General features: G+C 40.6%; 2 protein-coding genes across 4 annotated transcripts; one reads left to right on the top strand and one right to left on the bottom strand.

The window, feature by feature from the left end:
• Positions 1–235: 235 nt before the first annotated feature.
• Positions 236–13,788, top strand: LOC139915629 (sodium/hydrogen exchanger 9B2). 3 transcript variants are annotated; one of them, XM_071904300.2, is made up of 13 exons: positions 236–324; positions 1,803–2,071; positions 3,779–3,980; positions 4,386–4,556; positions 6,837–6,979; positions 7,274–7,401; positions 8,104–8,279; positions 8,745–8,851; positions 9,338–9,487; positions 9,954–10,062; positions 11,724–11,860; positions 12,411–12,633; positions 13,074–13,788. In XM_071904300.2, exons 2-13 carry the CDS (start codon positions 1,949–1,951, stop codon positions 13,133–13,135), a joined length of 1,731 nt encoding a protein of 576 aa, XP_071760401.1. In that variant the 5' UTR covers positions 236–324; positions 1,803–1,948; the 3' UTR covers positions 13,136–13,788. The 3 variants fall into 3 exon arrangements, with proteins under 3 accessions (XP_071760401.1, XP_071760402.1, XP_071760400.1); XM_071904301.2 differs by lacking the exon at positions 236–324 and adding an exon at positions 824–949 and having other exon boundaries at positions 12,411–12,594; XM_071904299.2 differs by lacking the exon at positions 236–324 and adding an exon at positions 824–949.
• A 3,014-nt stretch (positions 13,789–16,802) lies between these two features.
• cisd2 (CDGSH iron sulfur domain 2) lies at positions 16,803–21,583 on the bottom strand. The gene is made up of 3 exons (XM_071904298.2): positions 21,371–21,583; positions 18,688–18,902; positions 16,803–18,314 (listed from the first exon to the last, which is right to left on the bottom strand). Exons 1-3 carry the CDS (start codon positions 21,471–21,473, stop codon positions 18,225–18,227), a joined length of 408 nt encoding a protein of 135 aa, XP_071760399.1. The 5' UTR covers positions 21,474–21,583; the 3' UTR covers positions 16,803–18,224.
• Positions 21,584–22,376: the final 793 nt, after the last annotated feature.

The following is a 22,376-nucleotide window of genomic DNA, read 5'->3' as shown; positions in this document are numbered from 1 at the left end:
GATGTAATATTGCAATAACTACATCACTTGTGCATTATTTTTCAAAGCAATGTGTGTAAATGGCAATGGAGTGATTCATACAACATTTCTGTTGTAACATCGATTAAAACGTTTACAATACACTGAAGTGATGGATGTGACATTTCCACAACCCCACCTCCCACCAGACAAACATCGGTACACATGGGACACGCGCTATATAGCAGCGGCCTCCCATAACGTTACATAGCTTGGACGTCACTAATCCCCTTCATTCCTACTTCAAGTCCGCCAGCCACGCTGCCACTTACAGTTCATGAGTGATGACAGTGTTTGCGGTATGAGGTGAGTGACTTTTCCGTGTATTTGTAGGGAATCTAAAGGCGAGTCAGGCGCGCTCTCCCCTGCTTCCAAAGGGAGTGAAATTTATTGACAGCTGTTGCTAGTAGTAACGAGACGAGCACAGGCTAAGATAGACCGGACAGTTAGCGGCGAGACATCCAATATCGGACAAGCCCCATGGGTGACGTGCCTCTTTCCCTGTCCCCGCAAAAGTATGACAACCACCAGACAAGCAGTCAGTCCTCATGGTGTAAACAGCTTTACCAATACAAATGCCAAGTTTTGAAATTATACACACATTTCGGAGTACAGAGTCAATTTGGTCTGCCGACATTAGACAGTCGCATCCGCTTAGAGCTAATGTTATTGCTGGAACGGTTACTTCTCTTTTTCTGGCTTCAAAGCATATGAAGGTACCATTGTGTCAGTGGGAATTGGGCAATGCTATGGATTAACAACTGGTTGCGGATGAAAGGAGAAATCATGTATTTCCTATACGGGTAGGAAATTCAGGCAGTTGCGACTTGTCCATTATAGTGTCCGATAATGGACCTTATTTGTCGTGAGGCGTGGATTTGCATCTGTGCTGCATTGTCATGTGTATCTTTTACCGGCGGCTTTTGCCAAGGTCGTTTCATTAGACTCTGCTGCTATACGCGTCTACACTGCCTTACTGTTTAATTGAACCAAGCGGCTAGGCAACCGACGATGTGGTTAGCTATCCGGCTAGCCATGCCGGTTCAGCTTCCCTAGTTGCTAGCATCCGAGTGAATCTACGTCAGCTAGCTAGATGTGTGCCATATGGGCGAAGCTGTAAGCATTGATTAGTGTGGTCTCCACAATTGGATTAACCAACGTCTGTTGCTACCAACGTTAAGCTACTGTCAAAACATTGGTGCCGTTCATAATAGTTTAAAATAGTTGTAAACATTTTTACCGGCGTATACCCTATTCTGAACTGTCAGTGTAAACCCATTAAGATTACAGCGCACCAGGATAGAGCAGAGTTTAAACCTAAACGTTAATAGGTTAGAACCATAGACTAAATACATTGACGTTGGGTAACTCAGCTAAGCAAGCAAGGACACTTGGTCAGTTACCTTTTTGGTGTCAATGACACACAGTAGCATGCTTTTACATACTTTAGCCACAGGGGTCTTCATATCGGAGCACGGATCGTACAGTATACCCTAGTTATTTTGCAGTTCCATTATTAACCGTACATGGCCAGACAGACCCAGTGCAGCATTTGTAAAACCAACTGAACACGTTTCAGCGTGTCTGAGCGTCTCCTCTGAACAAGGGCATTTGGATATACACTATACCCTAAATCTATACATTTACCTTTGCAATGTAGGCCTGTGTATGAGGCGAAACATATCATTTCATACCATGTTTGCCTAATGCCAATTTCCCCATCTGCACCAACAGTACTGTTCTCCATTAAGTAAACAATACTTTGTTTTTCTACTGATAAAAAGGTGCCATATGAATGGGAGCTTGTGGTCAGACCTGGGGATACAGAAGCAGAACTGAAGGAACAGCCCATCAATGGCCAACTCCACCCCTCAGCTGGATTTACTGTGTTAGAGAAGTGAGGGGACCAGAGATACTGTAGCTAATTGCCATGGAGGACGCCCAGCCCAAACCAACTACGCCCGAGCCAAGTCTAGTACCCAGTCCAGCACATAGTCCAGTCCCCAGCCCACTGCTGGACAGAATTGCTGTGCCTGCAGCGAACCATGTGGAGGTACAGTATTTTACTTATAAGAATCTCTTCCGTGATCTATTCTGCTTAACTTAGTTTTGTTCAATTTCCTAGAGCTTTGACAATGAGATTGAAAAGTGTGCTTAAGCAAACTTAGCTACAGATTTTGCTTTCAGTACAAAAACATACATGTACACAAATTATGTTGCCTTTGTGTCATTCATATTGAGGTACTAAGAAATATTAAGCTACATAAAAATGATGCGGTTGCCGCCATGGCTCTCTGCCTCTTTCCTTCATAATGACTCTCCTGTTGGTCTGCTGTGTTTTAGTATTCCCTGTGCCCTAGCCTTGCAATTGTTTGCTTGGGACCATTTTAAATTTCAATTTTTGTGTTTCCGTTTTTTCCTAGTCTGCAAGAAAAGCACACCAACCTTTAGGCCTAACTCTATTGTGAAAATTATTTGAAATGCAGCCAGAGTCAAAGTTTCAAAACTTTGAGCCAATGTCTTTATCTGGGCAAAGACAGAAAGAATGTCCTGGGAACCACACTGTTCTCAGGTTGTTGGGCAAGTCCATATCTTCTTTCTGATCGACTTGACTGCACTGGGTTATTTGCTGAGAAACAGTAGCCACTGCTCTGCTGGTATGACTTACCTCTATGTCAGCAGGCTGAGTTGGCAAACCAAGCCACTTCATAAGGGCGTGGGAATTAAGAGGCTACAGGGCAACTCTTATCAATTTTCCATTTTTTCCACAAACACTGCATTCTCTTTTGTGTCGGTGTGACACTTTAGATCTGTTGTTTTTGTATTAGATGCCTCAATTATTGTGACTGACCAGCTACTTCTATTAGAGCTGGATATTAATAAACAATGTCAATCTGTATTGTGCTGAATTTTGGTGACAGTAGTAATTTTTTTAAGGCATCAAAAGTTATTGAAAGTTCTTACAATGATGGACATTTTCATCCAGAAATTTAACTGAGTGCGGTTTGATTCTATTTAGAGAAGCAAGATGTTACACAGAAAATAGTTTGCTGTATAATGAGTGAAATAAGTTTTCATTCAACATAGAAAAGTATCAAAAAGTGTCATTGTAGGACTGGTATCGAAATTGAAGCTGTAGAAGCAACAATACTTCTTTCACTGTCTATTAGTATGTTCCATTAATGTGGAATACCACTCAGATTCAGAGGTTGAATATGTCATGTTTAGAGCCTTGAACAGTCCCCAGTCACTGTTTATGAACATATGCAACTCCCTCCAAGGGCTAGAGGGCCAAAGGTCCATGTAACAAGGTTCCAGAGCTTGAGGCTCCAGAAATGTGGAGATTTTCAAAACCAAAGCGAGGGGTCTGGGGGTCCTACCCCAGAAAATTTTAAGATTCAGAGACCTCATTTCCTGCATTCGGGTGACTTTTTATGTATAAAGTAACAATGAAAATGTAGTACAACAACTGCATCTACATCTTTTTAATTTCCCCCATGCTCCACACAGAAATCAACTTTGCATAAGGCAAACGTGAGAAAGGTGAATTCTTCTTCCACGATGACTGAAACTTGTAGCCGTATTTATTTTTCTTCAATCTCTCTTTTCCAAGGTATATGTGCATTCAGCTCTAACCACCACTGAACTAATAACATCGCCATTTACATGTTTGGTTTAACTTACTTTGTTTGATTGCTGTCTTAACTGTGTCAGGACATACAGCACATAGCATGACCGAATCTTTATCTCCTTTCTCCAGCACCTAAATGTGAACCAGATCCAGGTGGTGGTGCGGCGCTGCTCCAGTCCAAATGTCACAGAGGAGAGCACCTACTTCATCCCTCGCAACCCTGTAGTGGATGCAGGCACCAACACAGACCCGCCAGTAGTCTGCTGCCCTTTGCTCCGCAAGTTTTGCCCATGCCCACCAAGAGGCCTCCTGGCCTCTCTCATCACCAAAGGTAGGCAGGGGGGCAGGGGGCCGAGTCACCTTTTAGCAGAAAATTCAGTATGACATGTACAACTTGAAAACCTGATGCTTAGATCTCAATAACCCTAATCCCAGTGCTCTCCCACCTTAACATTGTGTTCTAGGCAACCTGTTACAATGGAATGTAACAAGATTGGCAGTGAATAAGGACACATAAGCAATCCATCAATGTTGAACTCAGCAGTTTACAAAGGGGGACGATTATTTTTTCATAAATCACTGTACAGTGCTTGACAATTTCAGTTAAAAAAACAACAAACAATTATCTATTAATCCATTCATCAGTCCATTGTTATTTTTCCTAATATTGAAAGAGTCGTCACATCATTGTTGGCAGTGACATAAGTCTCATGGGCATCTGACCTGTCTTCTCCAGTCCTCTTGGCTGCGGTGCTGTTCGGAGTGGTGTGGTCTATCACAGAGAAGGAGTGTCTCCCAGGGGGCAACCTGTTTGGCATCACTGTGCTCTTCATCAGCGCAGTCACCGGGGGCAAACTAGTGGCCCTCATACACCTGCCCAAACTTCCACCCTTCCCCCCACTCCTCGGTAAGGCTGAGGATGCTGTGTGTGTATGCTGTGCAGATGTTGTGTTGAAACTGTTTTTGCTTACGTTGACAAGGGAAAAGGCTAGCTTATTTCTCTTCAAAACAGTGAGACCGACTACATTAACTTTACGCTCAACTATGGTAGCAGTCTAAATTTTCTCTCCAATGGGTCCCACTATACTTTTCACAGCAGCATATTTCAGTAGGGATTTCTGATTGGTCAGTACAGTCCATAGCAGAAACGGAAACCTTTCTGTAGACAGCGTTTCCCACAGGTTGGCAGTTTACTTCAGAGGTGGTGGTGGTGGTGATGGGGTGGGGGGGGGGTGGGGGCGGTGGAGCTGTTCTGCTGTTGACATTTCATTTAGTGAGCCGAGTATCTCAGTTTTTCAGGCAAGTCTCTCACTCTGGTATAAGCCACTGAGACTGGCATTAGCTAACTTGCTACTGCACCATTAGCTGACTATTACTGTATACGCCCATCTGATTATCGCTACTTTAGTGAAGTAAGTACAACACACGTACAGCTAATTACAAATGGGTTACTTCCTGCACTGCATCTTAAGTGCAATGAATTATGGTCATTGTAGTTCACCAATACTGTATGCTTTCAGTGCCTGACAGCATTAGAGCTACATCGTCAAGAAACGCCTGGTTTGACCACCAGCTTTGTGCATCACAGCACCCAAAATGACTCTAAAACAAAAATGTACTTGGGCAGCTGTTAATTTACCTGGGTGGGCCATCCAAATATTAACATTATATAGGAAACACTGCAAGACATTCTCTACTCATCTGGCATACAGAGATGATGTGCCCACAGCTGAGTATTATGTATCTTTAAGCTATTTATTTATCCATTTGGTGACATTTAGAGATAGGAATATACTCATTGATTCATTCCACCCCTTTGTCTTTGATAAAAGTCATTGGTAGGGTGAAAGGGGAGAACCGGCAAGCTTTCTGACACATTCATGTCACTTACTTGCTTCTTCGTCAGACAACTACATATTAGCTACTGGGGCAGTGGTGTCTATTTTTACCAAAATGTACATTGAGCTTTCCTTTATTTTGTTAGCCTGGACGTTTATGGTCAGGTTAGCATGGAAATGCGAGTCATACAAATGTTCTTACTATTTAATTAATGATGTTGGAGTAAAGGGTTAGTGTGAGTTTCATGAAATGAGTTTCATTTAAAAAATGCGTTACTAATCTCACCAATCACAATCTACTAATGCCACTAATCACCTAACTAGACTAACAAATTATATCACATATAAAATGATAAGAGATAAGAGTCTGACATCATGTTTTAGTCATGCCCAAGTTAAATAAGACCTGTTTACCCAAAGTGGTAGGGTGCCAACCAGTGCATTTTGCATCATAAATGCTGGTTTGGTATAAAACACAGCTTTGACCAAAAGATAGCATAAATGTCTTTGTGTAAATGAGGAAAGTGTAAATGTCTTCTATTTGTGTAAATGAGGAAAGTGTAAATGTCTTCTATTTGTGTAAATGTTCCCCGCATTATGAATTATAAAATAATAAGCCACCGACTACACCCCTAAAAAGATAAGACTCAAGGAAGTTCACTCCTCATTCTCAAATAACATGAGAAAGATAAAGTACACCATAGATGAATCTTGAAGATGGCAAGTTAGCTTCTCTGTTAATCCCTGTTTCCTGTTTTTAGTGAAACCTCAAAAGAGTAGTAGCCTTGTTTACTAGTTCAAAGTCTATTTCTGTAGTTTGACGTATTTTTTTGGCAACGACTGCCGAGAGGATTGGTGTACTATAACACAAAAAGGAGGGATTTCATTTCATCAGTCTGAAGGCTAAAAAAGAAGTTCTCTCTCTCTGCTCAGTTTTAAACTCTTGCTCTGTCTTTTATTCCTCCCCATATTACAGCTTGTCACAGCTTGTTCCTTTTGGATCTTTTAGCCAATAATCTTTGATAGCTTGAGAATCCATCAAAAATCTCTAAAGATTTAGCTCCAGTTTTCATTATCCTCAACAAATTCCTGTTGCAGGTTTTGATTAAAAACTAACCAGTCGAGAGATTTTGTTGGAGCAGGCCTAGATATTTTTCTTGAAATGTGAATCTCAAGACGGTGTTCTCAGTCAGGTGTCCGCTTGGAGCAGCTGAAGTTCGAAAAGCAACAGATCATGAAAGTTATTCTTGTTCTATAGCTGCGTGAGAGACAGCCCTAAAGAATAAACACGATTGTACTGTAATAACGTATCACCTTTCCTCTGTCTCACCCTCTGTGGTGTGCTGCAGGCATGCTGCTGATGGGCTTCCTGCTGAGGAACATCCCTAAGATAAGAGATGGGGTGTATATTGACTTCAAATGGTCTGCGTCCCTGAGGAACATTGCGCTGGCCGTCATTCTGGCCAGAGCCGGTCTGGGGTTGGACCCCTCGGTATGTCACTCACTCCATTGGGGAAGTTTAGTTTCTGCCCCCCCAGTATTTGAAGAGATAGACTGTTTATATACTAGTGTTTCATGTGGAATGTTTTAGTAGATGTGGTGGAGGTCGTTTTGGTTCTTATCCAGTTTGTAATTGCTGTTTTTGGGGAGTGGGTTGAGAAAATGAGGCCATATCATGAATTTCACATCAGTAATTTCCCAGCTGTAGGGGGTCTCCCAGAGCTAAATGAAAGTAAAGGAAACACTGTTATATACTCTTGAATAATGTATGTGTCTCTGTTGTCAGGCTCTGAAGAAACTGAAGTCCGTGTGTCTGCGTGTGGCGATGGGGCCCTGCTTGATAGAGGCTAGCACCGTGGCCGTGGTCTCTCACTTCCTCATGGGCTTGCCCTGGGTGTGGGGCTTCATCCTTGGGTAAATACACCACTACTTATTCACCCTCACTGTCCCAGCTCTCCCTTTTCTATTTTATGAGATGCTCTGCATTGCCACACATCCAGGGTTAGGAAGCAAGACACAGTTCCATTGAGGAACTAGGTCCAATGTTTCCAGAACCGATGGGAATGAAACACGTTGCTATCTTGATTTCCCATTATTAATTCCCACTTTTTCCCTGCTCTTCTTTTATTTAAAACAGAACAAAGTGCAAAATTTTGTACTTCACTATTGAATTGTGTGTGTGTGTGTGTAAGTGACTCAGCAGTTTCCTTGTCGCTTAAGTGAATAGCAACAGAGTGAACGTGGCGAACGGTAGAAAAAAGACATTGAAAGTGTGGCTACACTTTGATAAGAAGGACAAATTAGACTAATACTACATGCTGTCCCTACAAGGAAACTGCTCCCATTGGTATTGGGATTGGGATTGGTAGGAGAATTGGAATGAAGTTCCAATTTTTGGGGCACTATAAAGGTCAATTAGCGTAAAATAAATAAGCAAGGAATCATTAAGGAGTCATCGCAGATAAACTCTTATCAAATGTGAGCTCAGTATCTGTGCGTCATGCTGCTGGAAACCTTCCACAATCTGTCTCTCCAAGTGCATTCAAGGCCTTAACCTTAACCCGAATTCGCAGGGGTAAGTAAATGAATAAATAAACTCTCTGTCCCCCCCTGTAGCTTTGTGCTCGGAGCTGTGTCTCCAGCAGTGGTGGTTCCCTCCATGCTGCTGCTGCAGAAGGACGGTTACGGCTTGGAGCAGGGCATCCCCACCCTGCTGATGGCCGCAGGCAGCTTTGACGACATCCTCGCCATCACTGGCTTCACCACATGCTTGGGCATGGCCTTCGCCACAGGTAGCCAGGGAGGGAGGGAAGTGTGTGTGTGGGGAGAGAGAGAGAGAGAGGGAGGGAGGGAGAGAGAGAGGGAGGGAGAGGGAGAGGGAGAGGAAAATGAGGACTGCTGAATTCCATTTTCCTTTCCTGGAATACAATACCAACTTATCTCCAGGGGAGTGGCATCCAGGGCCGTGTCCCTCGGTGTAGGTCAACATTGAGAAGCACGTACTAAAACTAACTTCTGTGTGCAGTTTGTCAGGAGCTCAGCAGAGGGTGTCAGTATGCTGACTTCTAAAATACAGTGACCTTTTCTTGTGCCAAGCCACACTTGTGCCCTTCACTGGTAATTACATTTAATGAAGTTAGCATGCAGTGCTGTACAGCCCCTCATATAGTTGTCCTTATCTTCACATCATCAGGACATGAAGTGGTTTAATTGCTGTGTTTTAATGCTGTATTTGATGGCTCTTCTGAACCTTCCAGGCTCCACTTGGTACAACCTGCTGAGAGGCTTATTGGAGGTGGGAGGCGGCATGGTTGCTGGGATTCTTCTGGGCTTCCTCATCCAGTATTTTCCTAGTGTTGACCAGGTAGGCAAGCTCCTGTGGCACTAGCATGACATTAGCTGGCTTCAATGTTTAGAACATCTAAAGACCGAAGCCTGTGTGTGTAAAACATCTTGAGAACAGCCAACGGACAACTTGCCAGATTCTGAGAGACATTACTCAAGTGTGCGTTCCACTTGAGGACTTATCAAGAAAGCACTTTGGCTTCATCTAAGAGTAAAAGGGATACATTTTTGTCAGATAAGAATTTCCTTACATAATAGAAGTGACTGTAGCAGCTCAGCCACAGTACTGTATATTCACAGCCCACCACAGGCCCCAGGCTGGGAAAGAAATCCTTGAATGTGAATCAATGAAAGAACACAAAACACAAATAACCAAAACGGTTTGTCCTCAACCAGTACTATATAAAATGTCATCAACTACCTAGTGCCTACTGACACACTGTTGTGAATGTCTTTCTATATATATAATATTCTATATTTAATTGTTGATGTCTTTTTCTCCTAGAAACACCTTGTGATGAAGCGGTCTTTCTTGGTGCTGGGCCTGTCTGTCTTTGCCGTGTTTGGCAGTGGGGTGGCAGGCTTTCCCGGCTCTGGAGGCCTCTGTACCTTAGTGCTGGCTTTCCTGGCCGGCCTGGGCTGGGGGACAGACAAGGTAATAACATTTGCATGTAATATCCGTAGTACATACAGAGGTAAATTCATGTACTGTGTGCATATTCTCATTTGGTCATCACAAAGGGAGCACACTATTTTTTTCCTTCTTCCTTTCATATAGTGGTTTCCTGTGCTCCCCATCCCTATGAAAACAAGCCCTTAGAGCATATTTTCAGCCCTCTTTTTTTAAGTAGTAATCTGCCTTTGGAGCTGAATTTTGACATGGTTGATGTGGCAGAAAGGCATATCGCATTATCAATTATTAAAAACTACTACTTATCAACCTCCTAAGTTGTATGTACTTAATACTGTTTTATATTTGTGTTTGGGACAACCTTACTACACATGTATCCTTTTCTTACATTCTTACATGGGAACATTTTATTACATAGACAAACTGTTTTGTTTGACTGTTATTGTGTGTGTGTGTGTGTGTGTGTGTGTGTGTGTGTGTGTGTCTTTAGGAGCGTGTGGAGGAAGTGGTGGGGATTGCATGGGACGTGTTCCAGCCTCTGCTCTTTGGTCTAATAGGAGCAGAGATCCGAATCTCACAGTTGGAAGGACTCACAGTTGGTGAGACCACACACACACACACACACGCACACACACACACACACACACACACACACTCTTCTGTGTGAAGATATCATACAATGCTACGGGTGTTACCATTGTGAGAGATTCAAATGTTACTGTATGGATGGATGTAAATATATTTGCATAGCCACAAAAGAGGCTTCATGATGGTTCTCTCCCTCTTCCACAAGAATAAATACTTCATCTGTACAGTTCATTCAAATAGCTGATCTAGCCAGGCCAGGTATTGCTTACAGTACATGCGTCATCAGGGTACAAATGCTAATTCCCTAGTCTGTGTCACTGCATTTATGATTATAATAAAGTGTTAGCACACATATACTGTACTTCCATTGTAGTTTCCTTCAAAGTCTTCCATAATAGTAGAGTATCTTGATTCATCAGTCCAAAAAAAAAATGATGTGGAAAGTAAATTATAGTTAGTCTTTAAATTTTCTCCCCAGAAAATATGATTCATGCCAGAACAATTTGCTACAGGGTGTTGGACTCCCTCTCTCCTCCTCTACCGCTATGCAGCAGTGAATTGGCCAGACCATTTTTCCATCAAACATTGAAACTAATTCCACACATATGATCATTCACATGCCTTCAGAACAGTAGTGTGACGAGGTGCACAGAGTTTCTGGACATGAAACGTGGGATATCATATGTCTGTGAATGAACTGAAAGCATTGATTGCGCTTCTGTATAGGAATAAGAGAGGACAAGTGTGTGCGTTAAAGTGCATTCCAAGAAGGATTTAGTGGGCTGAGCTCATTTGACATTTAGCAAATCTTTGCCATACTAGTTATCTCCTATAATTGCATACTGCATAATACTGCAAGACGTTACAGGAAATATGAGATGAGTGTGTGCGTAAAACTGCATACCAAGAATTCCTTGTAGTAAATTCATGATGATTGAAGAAACCTCTCATGTTTTTTAAATACCTTACACTTTATTGCTGTTCATCATTTAACTGTTATTCTTGTTGATTTGCTCACTCAAGGACTTTTGGCGATGTGCTTCTAAATACTATAGAATCAAGTAATGGCTACACCTACAATTTCCCCATGTAAATATTGTCATATTGACAGAACAGGCTGTAAAACATAGCTGTACAAGACATAGAGGCCTCATGCACAATGCATGCAGTTATATTATTAGTGTGATTTTAATAGGCAAAACGCACAACAAACCAGAAGAGGAGTGAGACTGGAGAATGGAATATACTTTTCCAGTGGCTCCAGTGAGGTCGGCTATTATTCTGAATTCATTCGAGTCAATCAGAGTTTTCAGAATTTCTCCATGTTCACCTCGCAGAGTATTATTGTGCAAATAAAAGTCCCTTCATTTCCGACTTTCTACATATCTCGCTGCTTACTTTCTGTTTAACTTCATTACTATGCTGTGTCTTGCCCCACATAATCCCCTGCCCGTCTAAATGGAGCATTATACAATTTAGTTTTGACCATCACACTGCCTGCTGGTCCTTTTTCCCCATGCGGAGCTGCAGGCATCACCAGTGATACTTAAACCATGGATACGGTGTTAAAGGAAACACTTGCGATATGGTCGTCGTCATTGTCTTTATTGCGGTGTGCCTCCATTCCAGTATATTGTTACATCTCTACTGTCTTGTCCGTATGTCTGTTCAGGTCTGGGAATAGCGTCTCTGCTCATCGCCCTGCTGGTTCGAGTTCTCTTCACCTTTGTCTGTGTGTTGTGTGCGGGCTTCAACTTAAAGGAAAAGATTTTCATTGCCCTGGCGTGGATGCCCAAAGCCACTGTGCAGGTAAGTCAACGCTGAAAGGTTTGTCAGGAGTATACTTCTTTTATTTTTGTGGGAGTTTTTCCTTGTTCTCACTGAGGGTCTGAGGTTGGGGGGGGGTCGTTTTCATTTGTTGTTTTCCTGATGTGAGTGTTGTGAAGCCCTTTGAGACTGCAACTGTGATTAAGGGCTGTACAAATAAACTTTTTCTCAGGTCTCTGAACACCAAGTTACATTTGAACTACTTTGGATTGACTACCCACTGAAGTCTTTTCTTAGGTTTTCTATGTTGATGTTGTGTGATGAACTTTTAAGTGTTTCCTCTTTAATGTAGCAGTGGATGTAATTTTAGTTTCATATTTGTCTCTATTGCGATCCCAGTCGTTGTTCTAGTACAGGTTGCATATCTAAAAAAATGTTTTCTTTGCAGACACTGTAATGAAAACCAAATGCACTGCAATCTTATTTTAATTTAAAATGTTCTCCTGCGGCGATGGTGAATTTCTTGCTGTGGTAACATGCCACTGCTGAATGAATATAGAGGAAACGCTGGTCTTTCCCTGTTCCCCCTCAGGCAGCTATAGGCTCCACAGCTTTGGACATGGCCAGGACGAAGGAAGACAAGGACCTGGAGAAGTACGGCATGGATGTGCTGACTGTGGCAGTACTGGCCATCCTCCTCACAGCACCCGTAGGAGCCCTTATCATAGGCCTTTCTGGACCTCACCTGCTGCAGAAACCCAAGAACGCCGCCTGGGGTGAGCCAGTCACACACAATTTATCATCTTTTTACTTAGGTAGGTAAATGTCCTACATGCAACAATTCAACACAACGCAATACCGCAAACTCCTGTCCCGCCCCCCTTTCAGTTGTGTTCAAGTAGTGCCTACTTGCCTACTCCAGCTTTGATGGCAATGTCTGCTCTATGCTCTATGCTACGCTCTATCCGCACACTATGAGCCATTAATGGAAAATAGTGTCCCTTTTTATCATCATAACGCAGGGTTAATGTGGGGATTTGCATAGCTGTAGGTTCCTTGTATTTACCCCATCACTCAGCATATTGTTTCAGTATCTTGTATGTCCACACATCAGTGCTACTAGTGCTTTTAGTTTACTGCAGTTCATTTGCAAAATGTGCAGCTCATGGATGTACTCATTCACATAGCTCGAATTAGCGAATAGATTTAATCAGTCTTCTTACCTTTTCTTCCCCCATCTCTCCTTCTAATCTAGGCACTGCAGCAGGAGCCGAAGGTGACAGTGAAACTCCTGTCACCTACGAAAGTACGCTCTGACACCAAACTATCTTCACATGACCTTCAGCTATTGACCAAGGACATTAACAAAGAGACTGACGTACACCACAGACCTCCTTGTGCTTTTACTCCTTGTATATTTGAGCTTCCCCTAGCCACCAAGTGGCCCTCTGTCTCTTTATCTGTCTGCCAGTCAGCTCTCAGTGTTTGACATCCTACAGGAACACATGAATCACTCTTTATTTATAGCCTTTGGTGCTTTCCAGGCCTCAGGTTCCAAACAAATGACCCACATCCACGCGTGTGCACTATCATACTATATGAACAATATATGAGCAATATATTTATTTTAGGTCCCAAATTAATGTTTATTCAGAGATGTAATATGGTGGATAAACATTGTTTACATTTTTTTTTCTAAGAGTGGATGTTGTTGTTGCCTGTCATATTTTCTGAATCCACGACTTGCCCATTTTTTTATGACTACATTTCTGTGTACAGTTTATTTGTACCGTGAAATGGTAGCACTACTGATAAGAGGTTTCCTTTGGAGGGTTACATAAATGAATGTATTTACTCTAGCCATATTTATTATTCTAAACTAGATTACACAGCTGATATATGATAGTCTTTAGGCATTCTGCACTCAGCCCTGTATTAAACAGCTATGGGCATTGTGTTTTGTGTGTATTTACATGAGGTTTTGTTTTTTTGTTTGTTTTTACCTCCGCCAAGGAGGTTATGTATTCGGTGCCGTTTGTTTGTTTGTTTGTCTGTCTGTCAGCAGGATTACGGAAAAACTACTGGCCCGATTTTCATGAAACTTCGTGGAAGGGTGTAGCATGGACCAAGGAAGAACCCATTAAATTTTGGAGCGGATCCGGATCCGACTCACAAACAAGCCTTGGCGGAGGCCTGCGCTCTCCGAGTGTCCTTCTAGTTTAAATATGTATTAGTTGGTTGTCTTGATGTGGAGCGGGTTTTGTGTTGTTTACCAAGACTCAGGAGCAGAACCAAATAATCAACAGTACTTCAAAAAGCATATCATCCTGTACATGCAAGATGACTTTTTTTGATATCAAGATGACTCATTGAAAATAATTGTTCATTTACAAACAGTATACTGTAAATCCAACCTTTTTGAAATATGATTATGAATGAAGTATAATTATTATTTTTTTTTATCAAGTTTTTGCTTTGATTTTCTTACAGAATTATGCAGTGTGGAGTTTCTTATGTTAAAAAGGTCTTTCTATGTTTTTAGCAGGTATTTGTGATATAAATATTTACAGAATTCAGTATAGTTTTATAAAAAAAAAACTTTTTAATAAATAAATAACAGAAGAAAAGACATCGGCTTGGTTGAGGTGCTGCAGCTAGAGAATAATAGATTTGAAAAAGGCATCCGCACACTCAAAATCTGTGCAAAAATCATTTATTGTGAGCTTTCGGTCAGAGACCCTCTGCCTTTTTCAAAGAAATAAATCACTAAAATCATACTGTCCAGCGTGTCTTTACAATTTGCAATTGGTTTGACATGAAAAGTAACAATTTTATTTTGTGTAGTATATAATATAGTTTTATTCATTACAACTATGCAACATATATTGATACAATGTACTTTATGTTTTATAATGTATTTAAATCATGTTCCGCATATTAAGAACCTGACCACTCCACAGCTAGCATTATTCTGCCATGTTCATCAAATTCCTTACTACTTCAAAACTATATGGCTGAGAGTGCAAACCTCTGCCAATGGTAAACAATTCTCCAACTTGCTGTTACACCCAGGCATCATTGCTATCATTTCAATTTTAAGTTCAATTGATTTCTTGACCTTGCAAACATACCCATAGGATTTTGAATCAAGTCTCTATCTCTGTTCATTTCATAGTTGAGGCTAAAAGAACAATAATTGTCTTTGTTGACCTTTCTAAGACTTTTTACACAGTTGATCATTCCCTACTGCACAGATTATCACATACTTGAGTAGATTCTGCTGCCTGTAGTTGGTTTCATAATTACCTGTCTGACAGATATCAGTGTGTAAAAGTGGGTGATGTTCGATCAGTTCTTGCAGATAATAAAGGGTTCCTCGAGGTACAATCCTTGGTCTTGTTCTGTTCACTATTTACATTAATGGTATTCTTAGGACTTTAGACTGTAATGTCCATCTTTATGCTGATGACACTGTTCTTTATTGTTTCTCTAACTCTACACTTGGCCACAGAAAATTGTACTGTAAAAGGCACTTGTCAGTCTCAAATTGGTTTTAAACGCTGATAAGACTAAATATATGCTATTGTCCAGAGCCAAAAGGATTCATTACAACAGTCTTCAGATTTGCACTTTAAATGGTACCCATATTGAAAGAATTCCTCACTAGAAATACCAAAGCATATTGATAGATGACTAAAATTTAAAACTCATGTTGACTACCTTACTAAAAAATTGCTGATGAAACAGAAATACAGCCAACGCTACTTTAAGGCCCTTGGATGCAGTATAGCATTATGCTGTGAGATTTACTACTGGGGACAGTTATGGGACTCATCACTGTATATTGTATAAAAATGTTGGCTGGCCCTCTCTCTCTGTCAGGAGAGACCACCACTGGTACTTTACAAAGCTCTTCTTTCTGAATTGCCGTCTTACTTTACATCACTTTTTACTCACTGGAGTACTGGGACATGCCACACTCACTCACAGGACTGGTTAGTGCTCCAGTTTCTCTGACTTGGATAAGACTGCCTTAATTTTTTTGTGCCCCTCAAACCTGGAATGACCTACAATGCCTATTCAAACTCAACTCCATTGTATCCTTGGGACATTTTAAGTCACCAATTCTAACTCTTGCTAGTTTTGATTGTCACTGCTTTGATTGATGTCTGATTTTTAGTTTCTTTAATTTCTGTTTTCAATAGGACGGATGATCTGCTTTTAAATGGCATCTGGATCATTTTAGGCCTCGGTTTTAACTATAATTGGATTCCTTTTTTATTCCCTATTCATTTAATTATCTGCTTCCTTTCTTTCTTGTGTTTAAGTTTTGTTTTTGTATTTCTAATCTCAACACCATTGAAAAAATGGGCTCCAACCATCAATGTGTTTTCAATAAAGGTTGAATGAATGAATAATGGTGGAAATCCCAGATGCAGATCACCATCAAAGTTTAATCCATTGTTCCTTGGCCCAAAGACTGTTCTCCAAGTTTCATGGAAAACTCTTCATAGGTTTTTGAGATATCCAGCAGACAGACAAAGTAACTTTTTATAGAGTGTAATGAGTGGTATTACTGTTGAGTTATTTTCACAAACACTCAAATGACTTTTACCAAAGATACCTGTTGGTTATATGCATTTGCTTATTCCTTTCAATTTACCTAATGAGGAAACTTTTAAACTTTTCCTTTGATTCGGGCTTGTGTTGGGTAGCAGCTTGTCTTTTAAAATAATGCGCACCTGTAGAAATATGATTCTGAATGCAATTTTGATTTACTTTGAAAAAAATAAGTAATAATTGCCAAATTTAAAAAGTGATGTACTAAATTATCTAGTCATTCATTTGAACTATTATTATCTCATGGTTACATAAAGAGTTGCTGAGTCATGATAGTGAAAGATGAACACGGAGCTGCAATTCGCTCGCTCACACACTTCAGTTAAACATCTTGATCATGCCTTTATAATGTTACATATCAAAATCAGGAGGGACGGACAAATTCAAGCCATTATCTATTTTACAAAAGTTCATGAGCACAGTCATTGTACATAATGATGAAAATAATATAGATGTAACTAACAATGTGACCTGTTTATCTATTGCTGATGAATTATGAAAGACTTACAGCAGGAACTCAACTGAATACAGCCATTCTGACTAAACAGAAGCTAACAAAAGAATACAGACACAATTGTGACATGTTTTGGTGTAGAAGTTACTTTGTGAAATCTCCATGGGGGCACTGGGGTTAAAACTGTGTCTTGTAATAAGTGGATTCTGCTCAGTGTGCATGGTTTGAAATGCTTTAAGGCGATAGAGTTGAATACATGGACAAAACATTGTAAAACACACAAATTCTGGTGGTTTTAAGGCTATGAACGAAATACATTTTAAGAATATTAAGTAGTTTCCCATACACACAATAACTTAAGAGAATATTTCACATCCTGCAAGTGTGGACAGCATGTTAACATTTGGCATGCAGAGAGACAATCTGAAGCAGAAGCAAGAAGGCTAAATAAGGCTAGCTGTTGGTGAAATACAAAATAATAACAAATACAGTAGAACTATCCAAAACTCAGACATACAAACTGTTTTACCAAATGGCCATAATGAATTAAACATGCAGATGCAAAAATAAATTATATTAAATGTGCACAATTGTTGGAATTTCCTTTTTGGTACCTGTAAGTAGATGTATTTTTAATTCTAAAGCAGACTGTGAATAAGCTGACATGCACTGTATGTGTCACATTTTGATTGCCAGCTGACCTGGTATTTAATGCATTTAATTCAACTGAACATTTAAGTGGTGAAAATTGCCCCCTTTCCCGACGGGTTCGGATTATTAAAGTTATACGGTATCACTGCAAATCACTATAAAGTCATTGCAATTATGATTCAAGTTTTCTCCTCAAAGTGGTCCCAACGGTCTGGAACTGGTTATCAATTCCAAAAAGACTGAGACTTAACAGCCACTCCTAAAATGAAATTTACAGCAACACAAAAAGTTATGTAGCCAGAATAGAAAATGTCTGTTCATCATTTAGTTAACTACTGCAGACAGAGAAGTGAACAATGAACAACTGAAAGGCCATAGAAAAAAAAAAAAAATTAAAACGTTGGTCACTGCACACTATCATTAAAGAACCTAAAAAACATTTTCACAATATGGGAGTGTGGAAATCTGATTTTATAAAGGTGTATTTGACCAAATTAGGACCACTTCAAATAAAGACTCTGCAAGCCTACATTTTTGACCAACAAAAAAACAACAACATATGAACAATTAGAGGAACCAAACCCTTTTCTAGAAATAGACACAAAATACAAACTCTGATAAGAAATGAAGACTAAAGATTGAGGAGGTGAGAGGAAAGTCCCATCAGTGGCTAATGGTGGATTATAGTATCTTCTTCTTGAGTATGAGCGGACCCACGTTGTCTCCAGTGAGCTCGTTGTGCTTTATGTGTGACTTGTCACATACAGGAAACTAAAACAGGAAACACAACTTCATATTAGCTGATCAGTAAAAGACAGGAAAGGCTGAAACACCAGGCTCTCCCTTATCCTCAAGTATAATAGAATGTTTCATATCAATAGGGAGTATCACTAGCTTCAGTTATACATTTCTCTAATATAAAAAGTCTACTGTATTCTGAAAACCATAACTCTGTTCCCTCATTCAATGTCAAATAAAAATATCCATGCAAGCTGGGCTCTCTCGCTGTGTCACTGCAGTACAGTGTCCCGTTTGGATTAACACATTTCACACAAATGGTGAAATCCCATTCCGCATGTAATTAGGTCAGTGAGCAGTAATCATCTTATCTCTTTCCCTCACTCTGATATCCGTCTGAACTTACGGTTTTGGAGCGCCAGCAGCGACAGTAGCACACATTTGCGCTGTTCAGGTCCTCGATGTCGATCTCATTGACCACTTTCGGGTTCTCTTTCTGGATCTTCAGGTTGATGAGGCTGTCCCTCTGCTTCTTCTTCTTGGGCAGGAAGGGGCGGATGGTCAGATACCCCAGCAAAGCCAGGATGCCCAAGAGAGGCAGCAACCGCAGCCACTCGGACACTACGAATCACACATACACACACATTATCAGAGATTAAAGATTTACAATGGACATGGGCATGCTTTGCACAACTGTTAATTTGAAGCGTTTTGAAGCATTTTTTCATTCTATTAATTTATAATGGTAGCATCAAGTGGAGTACTTATTCAAAATGTGTATTTTGTAGGCAGAAATGTTAACTGCTTATACTGTAAGCAACATATCTACAGTTGCTGTTTCCTACCAGCCAGTAGACATGGTATGGCAGAAAACAGCTTCATATAGCCTGTGTGCATGTTTGCCTACTGCTCCACCCCTGTGGTTGCCACAGCATTTGTTGCTTGGTGTGGTACTATACACTCCAAGCTATACAGCTTCATATTCCCTCCACATGATGTCTTCTATAAAGTGCTGAAGTGGTAAATACAAAGGAGGGTTAACTGTGACCTCCAGTCAGTGATCATCATGAGGTAAGCAACCACTAATATGAACAAAAATCAAATTATATTTTCAGAGAAGTGTTATTTTTGGTGTGAAAAAGGCCCCATCCTCGTACTGTATATCTTACATCAGTTTGATACTGATTACTATATTGTTTGCATCCTAAAGATTTGCTGTATGTCTGCCTAGAACGATGGGTAAACTCTATTCTGTAAATAAACAGGTAAAAACCAGAGTTTAGGTGCTTTTAACCTCCACTACATCCCTGGTTCTGCTTCCCTCTCAAACTCAGCGAGGTGACGGCAGGGTAACCAAATTACCAATCTGCTGAGTCAGCATCGCAGCTGATCTGTGCACCTATTATTATGAAATCAGCTCAGTGCTGCTGGTGGATCACTGAGTTCAAGTCCTATCTTACACTAACAGTAACCAGGGGAAATTCCACACTGTGCCCAGAAAAGTGCTTAGGGGAAACCCATCCTACATTACTGGTGGAGACAAGAGAGAGACATACAGAGGATTATCCATGGTTATATAATGTTACCATTAGCTATGAGTTAGACCGGCTCTCGGAACCTTTGATAATACTCTTATGGCAATTAAAATACTTCCATTAAAAGGATTTTGATGCCTAATGGGGCACTGCTAATCTCATTAAGGATTTATATTCACTTCAAAAAGGTAACATACCATCACATTTAGACAAAAGGAGAACTTAATGAAGCTTTCATCTTCCGAGCTACAGTGACTCTTTAAAACTGCTGCTGGGCATTTCATTTCACTCTCATTTATGATAGAAAACACTGAAATGACAAGGCAATTTTAGGAATAAGTTTTCACTCCAGGCAACTTCTAACTTCAAAGTCCATAACAGTGAGACATTCCTAGCAATCTCGCACGCCCTGTCTCTTACGTTTTAAGCTCTCTCTTCGGTCTGGATCATCACTGGGAGGCAGCGTTCATCATAAATGGGTCCACCATGTCATTTGTCACAGGAGCATTTCGGCAATGCAGGCCTAGCTCAGCATTTGAGTTTTTGGGCTATTTTTAGGCTAAATCTGACACTTTCCACAGATGTGTGTTCGCCTAAAGGTCAAGTTGAAGTGGTTCCTCAGCTCTCAAGGGTTTCTTCACTCTCTGGTGTAATTAGCTCACATTATCCTTTATTTAGTTACACAACTGTAAGCCATATTTACATATTTTGCTTCAGTGATGTGGTCTCTCCTTGTTAAAGAATTATATAGATCTAAGTTAATAAATCAGCTTTTGCATCCTCAATTCAACAGGTGTTATATGCAATAAAAGCCTAAACAGTGCATGGTGTAGTCCAAGAGAGGTTAATGTAGAGGCAGTCTAAATTCTTTTAAGGCCATGTTCAACTTACTTCCCATTGTCTATGTTCTTTACATACCTCTAATTGCCATGCCTGTGCATCAACTGATGTAATGATATAACACACACTGGGCTGGCTACAGTACATATTGTGCCTAAAGGCGAATTTAGTATCACATTTCCAAATGTTTTAGATTCACTGGATATTAACTTACAGAACAGAAGGAAGCTTGTATGAGATGCAGAACACAAAATACTGCTGACTAACCGACTGGTTTATGCAGAAGTTTAACCCCACCAAACCCAATGACGCACAGGTTTCCATTGCTGGTAAATTACATGTGAGGACTTTCAAATGTATAGTTCAGGACAAAAAACAAGCATACTTAGTCACTACAGTGTTCCCCTTTCTACCATGTTCATAACATTTTAAGGTCACGAATTGGTCATGGTGCAAACTGCAACTTAAGTTACTACAACGTGAAACAACCACAAACACACTATACAGTAATCTGCGTGCAAGTGTTTTGTTCACTTTTAACTTGGCAGCATAACAAAGACTTTGTAGGACGCTGACATAGCCTACTGAGAAAAAAACAACAACAGATTGTCGGCTGAGGTGAAGTGTTGTGCGGTGAATGCGTGGACGATGAGCTGAGCAGTGAATGCACGGGACACTGCCTGTCACCAGAGCAACATAGTAGCAGTTCATTACCTGTTAACCTTGCAAATCCACCGATGGTCTCCGGGAGGGGAAGCTTCTTGAGGTAGGCTGGAAGCTGGACTTTTATTATCCTTGAAATAGTTTCTAACACCATCTTGAATGGATCTATGGGCAGGTTTTTTATTTGAGTTAGTTAGTTCCTGAGGTTCGTTCACGTCATTGCGTTCATTTTTACGGCGCAGCTCATCACCGGTCCGTAAGCTCGCTCTGTGAAACAGGGAAAGAAACCGAGCAAGAAGCGTAGACGTTTTGGTGAATAGACGCAACTGCGGCTCGTGACGCTGTAGTATTTAACCAATCGATGGTAGAGGAGTTGGTGTCATCTGATTGGACAACTTGAATTCAGCTAGGAAACTTGTGGAAGTTGGGCTTCTGCTGCTTTCACGCGCTCCTCGTGAGCTCATACTTGTGAGTTCGAAAGTTGTAAATAAGAATAACAAAATAAAAACTAACAAAATGGACACTATGATAAAAGTAGCGTTGGTGACTGTTTTTTTTATTTATTTAAAGGGGACAAATATGCACGCGTGTACGCTATTTGACGTTTTGATCAATTTAATAGTTAAAAGTTGACCTATACATCACTTCACATCAAGTGTTGATAGGGCTTCTGTGCTCTCCGCTCCCTAAAGTCAAGTCTCGGCAACTCAGGTATTAGGCTTCCCACTTTTCTAGTCGTAGTACTTATCTCTTGGGTTGTTCGTGTGCGTACAACTCATAATTACGAAAGTTTGGATACTATTGAAGGCAGCATTATTGTGGGTTATCTTGTTTGGGCTTATTGGCACAGTTTTCAAATACTACCGCGGGCACTTTTCTAAAATGGTAAAACAAGCTCCGACCTACGCATGCAATACATATTGTACTCTGGAGAGAGCTATGATATTGAATCGTAAATGAGATGCTTTACCAGTTGTCACAATGTCATGGGTTAGGGTCACCTCTCTCAATTTCCTGTTCCTCTTCACTGTGCACCATGGGATACTAAAACTAGACA

Source organism: Centroberyx gerrardi, chromosome 3, assembly GCF_048128805.1.
Source record: "Centroberyx gerrardi isolate f3 chromosome 3, fCenGer3.hap1.cur.20231027, whole genome shotgun sequence".
NCBI lineage: Eukaryota > Metazoa > Chordata > Actinopteri > Beryciformes > Berycidae > Centroberyx > Centroberyx gerrardi.
The sequence above is the reverse complement of the archived record's forward strand: the minus strand, read 5'-3'. Positions and strand labels throughout refer to the sequence as shown.